Genomic DNA, 6,000 nt, shown 5'->3' with positions numbered 1-6,000 from the left:
TTCATGTCTTCCCTGCTTAAAATATTGCAGTGGCTTCCCACGGAGGCCTCAGGGGCTAGCACATTATGCCTCGTGGCCCAAATCCAGCCATCCCCCTCTGTGTGTACGGGAGTGGCTCACTTTAGTGAGCTGCAGATACCCACCAGGGGCTTCCCTCTCTGCCTGTTCCCCACTCTGCTCCCAGTGCCCACCTCCCTGACTCACAGCCAACATCTCACCACGTCCACGCCCTGTGCTGGTCATACTGGCCGCCACCTACATGTTGGAGAATCCTGTGTTGGTAACTACAGGGCACTGAGTGAATGAATCTCATCTTGGGAGTTGGTGACTCAGCAAGTTGCCTTGCCTTTGACAAGCTCATCCAGAAGAGAAAGTAGACCTTGGGATGGAAAGGTTGGCTGGGATCTGGGTATCACTGGATCAGAGAGAAACGGACCTTGGGGTCACCTCCTACTGCTTCCACCTTTCTGGATCTCCAAACTGCTCCCCCTTGGGTGAATCCCTTATCATGGAGAGAACAGCTCTGGTTGCTGGGCATAGAGGATGCCCCCCACCCAGGATGGCCCATCCCAGGTGAAGAAGGCATGGCGGGACACAAGTTTCCTCTCTTGTTTTACAAGTACCTTCATGATCTCCTTGATTTTATCTTGGCCCTCAAACCTTAAGATATTTACTATCTGGCCCTTTATAGAAAAAGCTTGGCCTTCCCCTGAGCTTAGAGTAGACACAAAGTGATCTTCACTATCTTGAAGTCCATACCCTGTGCTCACTTGGCCTCAGGCATCTTGAGGACTTTGTACATACTGTTTCCTTCATCTGGAATGTTCTTTTCCAGATTCTCCATGGCTGGCTCCTCCTTGTCATCTCTGTCTTGGCTCAAGAATTCTCTCCTCACAGGAGATATCCCTGTCTTCCCTGACCATCTGCATTAGTCACGGCTCTCCAGAGAAAAAACCAGTAATATCTCTATCTGTCCATCCATCCATCCACCCATCCATCCATCCATTCATCCATTTATCCATCCATCCATCCATCCATCCATCCATCCATCCATCTGTCTGACCATCCATCCATAAATCCACCCATCCATCCATCCATTCATCTGTCCATCCGTCCATTTATCCATCCATCCATCCAACCACCAATTTTGCAATCCACCCACCCATCCATCCATCCATTCATCCATCCATCCATTTGTCTGATCATCCATGCATCCATCCATCTACCTGCCCAACCATAAATTCATCCATCTGTTCATCCTTCCATCCATCCATCCATCCATTCATCCATTTATATATTCATTCATCCCTTCACCAACAAACCATACATCCATTCATCTATTGCCTACTATCTATCATCTATCTATCTCTATCATTTAACTATTTATATGTATTATCTATGTATGTATGTATGTATGCATGTATCTATCTATCAATGATCTGTGTGCACACGCGCATACACACACACACACACACACACAATTTATTTTGAGGAATTGGCTCATGTGACTATCAGGTTCAGCAAGTCCAATATTGATGGGACACATCAACTCCATGCTATCTTTAGCATGTGAGTTTCAAAGATCATGTCTGTGTTGTCACAGTCTGGAACCACAGGTGCTCAAACAAAAAAATATCAATGTATTAAAAACAAAAGGAAGGAAATTAATCCCAGGGCAGAAGAAAGGGAGAAATTGGCATGAAAAACATGACAAGAAGGACATGAAGGCGGGTGGGCGGGCGTCTGGTCAGAGGTCACCTAGTGAGGCTGGGACACCTAGTGAGTGGTGAGAATTTTTGAGTCTCCCCTTGACAGGGGTGCCTGACATGCTGGAAGGAGCAGGGGTGCTGTGAATCTATTTCCCCTATATTCAGGGAATGGGGAGGTGGGGACCACAGGTCCTGGGGTCTTAGGGGAAATGGGCTGAGAAGGGGTGACTGGCAGGCTCAGGGATTTTCCCGTGATGACCTCATCTAGAGTCAGGAACTGGATCCCACCCTCTATAGACCAAGACTTACTAGTGGTGTTATTAATCAGAAGAGGCATCCAGGGGCCCAGTTCCGATCAGCAGACAGTGAAACCATTTGCCTGTGGCTGCTGCCCCCATGCAGCTCAGGTGATGCTGCGACCACAATATCCCCTGAACCACCCCCCCACCTTCAGCCCTTGATTGCTGACTCATGCCTTCCCCTCCCTGGCTCACTGATCGACAGTGGAAACTCGCCTGTTCTGCCTTGTATCATCACCTCCTGGGCAAAGCCATGTGGAATGCACACAAAGTAGTGAATGGAGTTGTAAGCGAGCTGCAGATGAGGGGCAAGTGGGGAGAAGGTGAGTACAGGTGGGGAGAAAGGTGAGGAGGCAGAGGATCCAGGTGGGAGGAAGGTGAGGAGGCTGAGAACCAGGTGGGGAGGCAGGTGAGGAGACAGGATCCAGGTGGGGATGAAGGTGAGGAGGTGGAGGACGAGGTGGGAAGAAGGTGAGGAGGGGGAAGATCCAGGTGGGAGGAAGGTGAGAGGGCAGAGGATCCATGTGGGAGGAAGGTGAGGAAGCGGAGGATCCAGGTGGGAGGAAGGTGAGGAGGCAGAGGGTACAGGTGGGAGGAAGATGAGGAGGCGGAGAATCCAGGTGGGAGGAAAGTGAGGAAGGGAAGGATCCAGGTGGGGATGAAGATGAGGAGGGGGAGGATCCAGGTGGGGATGAAGGTGAGGAGGCAGAGGACTGTGGAGCCCTCGTGCATAAGATGCTCGTGAGGGCTGGGGTAAAGCAGGTGAGGATACTGGTACCCACACAGTGGATGAGAGAAGGATGTAGGTGAAGATACTGGTGAGGACCCTGAAAAAGAGGCAGAGGACACACAGGTCACGATGCAGGTGGAAAGAAAGCAAGTAGGTGAGCACTTGGCGCAAACGCAGGCTCACTTCAGACTACGTGCAGGTGCAGTGCAGGTGCATGTGGGCACGGGCTCCCCGGGGGAGGAAGCAAACGTGCAGGTGATCCACAGGGAGGAAGGAGTTGCAGGGGAGGAAGCAGGGGATCACAGCTGCCTCTTCCTCCCTCTCCGAGACCTTCCGACTTTGGGAGACACATGAACTCTCAGAGAAGCTTTATTGTGGGGACTGTGGGCAGGGGTCAGTTGGGACAGCCAAAGACAACCATGTTCTCAGCGAAGTTGGCCAGGTCTTGACACAGCTTCTCATTCTCCTCATCCTGGCATTCATCAGACTCTGGCCACAGCTCCACCCAGGTGTCCTTCCTGATGATGTAGCTGATGCTGCGGGGAGGACGGCAGGTCAGGATCAGGGCAGGGAAAGCATGGGAAGGGGCGACTCACTGCGGGGTGTGGGGCATGCACAGGGCTGACACTCACTTGGGTTTCTCTCCCCACAGGTCGGCGGACATGCCCCACATGAGGTAGTGTTTCCCCTCCTGCAGCTTCAGGGCTTCTCTGCACTTGATGTGGCTGATGAACCTGCGCTCCTGTCCAACCCGCACCTTATCAGAGCCTGGAAGGGACAGAGAGGGACGCTGAGTGGGGGAGGGCAGGGAACCAGCAAGAAGGAAGTGGAAAGACAGAGCACAGACCGCAGGGCTGACCTGATTTGATGATCTGCTCGATGACCATTACGTAATCATCAAAGTCTTCTGACAGCTCCTTCTTGAGAAGCCTGGTCTTGTACACTGATGGGGGAGGAGGGGAAGGACGGTGGGGTCACGGGCAAGGGGGGCTGCGGGGACCCTCAGCTGCAGGCGCACCTGGGCGTATGGCGTCCCCAAGCAGACACATGCAGGGTCACAGCCACACGTGCAACAGTCCCTGCCCCCCAGTAACACACCTGCCACATGTCTTCCCACAACAACCACGTCACACAGCCACACAGGGCCATGTGCACAATTACACTCACCACAGTGGAGTCCTATGCATAACCTCCCATCCACTATCCCCCACAAGCACTGTCTCTCATCTCCATGGCTTGGCACGACTACAATGTCACACACACAACGGGCAGACAACCATATCCGCACTCACACTGGCTGCACACCCGGCCGACTCATTAGCGTGGCTCCCCATGCACTCATGGCCCCTCATAACACATTTACACCCACACACACATCGGCTGCAACCACAGCCTGACGTATAGCCATATGCAGCCAGGGGCACTCACAGCCAGTCACACACACAGCCATGGCCACACAGTGTCGCTCACCCAGGCACCCACGTGCACGTGCCCACTCACCGTAGCCTACTCCTGGTTCACAGGCCTTGTCTAGACGCTCATCCAGGGTGATCTTTTCATCCATTGGGTGCATGAAGCAGTTCTCTGTGTGGTGGATGAGTGGGGGACATGGTTGTATTACACGCGATGTCCAGGGCCCCCCGCCCCTGGGTCCGTGTGAGTGTCCACTGGGTGTGGGGCCAACACTTCCTGAAAATTTTGTGTCCACCCTCACCACATCGGCACACGTCTGTGTGACAGTGCTTGCTCCGCAATCCATCTTTTTTGTCTGGGTGGTAGAACCGGATGCAATTCTCATCTGTGGGCAGAGTGGCAGGGAGGTGTCAGAGGGCTAGGGCCTCCAGCCCAGAGACCCAGGGGCTTGGATTCCCAACTCCAGTGCCTCAGACCTGGAGAGGCCAGGTCCCCAACCCTGGGACCCTCAGGCCCCCACCTTGCACGGATCCCTTGGACCCTCAGGCCCCCCAGGCCCCCCAGGCCCTAGGTGGGCTGCTCACCCAGGTTGTAATAGGAGTACACCTTGACCGACCCAGGCTGGATAAGCCCCACGTTGAAGTACTGGTGCACCTTGAAGGTCAGACAGTCCTCCTGGTCATGTGAGATCTGGGGGGAAGGAGGAGGCTGGTCAGTGGGGCAAAGGTCGTGTGAGATCTGGGGGGAGGAAGAGGCTGGTCAGTGGGGCGACAGGTCGTGTGAGATCTGGGGGGAAGGAGGAGGCTGGTCAGTGGGGCCACATGGAACGGAGCCCAGCATAGGGTCCTGGGGGTTGAGACAGTGGTGGAGAAAGTGAGGGAGCAGGAGTCTCCACCAAAAGACCGATGAGCACTTCAACACAGCCATTTTCCACTTATCCAAGGCTTGAAGCTACATTATCCCTGTCAGCTTCCTTTCCTAGTCCAGTGTGGCCATGTGATTGAGTTCTGGCCACCAGACTGCTGTCTCTGCCCATAAAAACATCCACGGTTAATGGTACTGAATGCGATATTTAAAAGTAGTTGTTGGGGTGGCACCAGGAGGGCATAGTCGGTTAAATATCCGACTCTTTATCTCAGGTCAGGTCATGATCTCATGGGTTTGTGACTTTGAGCCCCACATTGGGCTCTGCTCTGACAGCACAGAGCCTTCTTGGGATTCTGTCTTTACTTCTCTCTGCCCCTCCCCTGCTTGTGTTCTCTGTCTCTCTCAAAATAAATAAACATTAGAAAATTGAAAAGAAAAACTTATTGAGAGGGTAGATCTTAAAAGTTCTCATCACACACACACACACACACACACACACACACACACACACACGCGTGCGCGCGCATGCATTAAAACTATGTGAAGTAATAAATGTGTTAAGTAAACTTATGGTGGTGATCATTTCCCAATATACACATACATCAAATCATTATGTTATGCACCTTAAACTTACACAATTTTATATGTCAATGATACCCCATTCAAGCTGAAAAAATAAAGACAAAGAAAGGGAGAGAGAGAGAAACAGAAATAGATATGCATAGACAGGTGTACTTGGAGGAACAGGCTAGCACTTAATGAAGTTGGGTAGAGAGTATATGGAACTGTGTTTTACTGCTGTGCAATTTCCCTGTAAGGTTGGAATCCTATAAAAATTTAAGTGCACAAAAACTCCAGTACAAGAAAACGTCAACCACTAGCTCATGCACAATCCTCTTTTCTTCCAGGGAGGAGGGGTCCAGCAGAGGACTCTAAGATCCTAGGAATTGCAGAGCCCCAAGAAGGAATGTGAGCAGATCCC

General features: G+C 52.2%; 1 protein-coding gene across 1 annotated transcript in view; it reads right to left on the bottom strand.

The window, feature by feature from the left end:
• Nucleotides 1-3,091: 3,091 nt before the first annotated feature.
• The window catches only part of LOC147583827 (complement C3-like), a 45,253-nt gene continuing 42,344 nt past the window's right edge, over nt 3,092-6,000 (bottom strand). The window contains exons 36-41 of the mRNA XM_086699304.1: nt 4,736-4,841; nt 4,453-4,536; nt 4,239-4,322; nt 3,598-3,681; nt 3,371-3,506; nt 3,092-3,274 (exon numbers count right to left, since the gene is read on the bottom strand). Of these exons, the coding sequence (XP_086555430.1) occupies nt 3,133-3,274; nt 3,371-3,506; nt 3,598-3,681; nt 4,239-4,322; nt 4,453-4,536; nt 4,736-4,841 (636 nt within the window). The 3' untranslated portion in view covers nt 3,092-3,132. The remainder of the gene's footprint in view (nt 3,275-3,370; nt 3,507-3,597; nt 3,682-4,238; nt 4,323-4,452; nt 4,537-4,735; nt 4,842-6,000) is intronic.

The sequence above is a fragment of the Puma concolor genome, chromosome A2, assembly GCF_028749965.1.
Source record: "Puma concolor isolate L17-30 chromosome A2, mPumCon1.1.hap2, whole genome shotgun sequence".
In the NCBI taxonomy this organism is placed as follows: domain Eukaryota; kingdom Metazoa; phylum Chordata; class Mammalia; order Carnivora; family Felidae; genus Puma; species Puma concolor.
The sequence above is the reverse complement of the archived record's forward strand: the minus strand, read 5'-3'. Positions and strand labels throughout refer to the sequence as shown.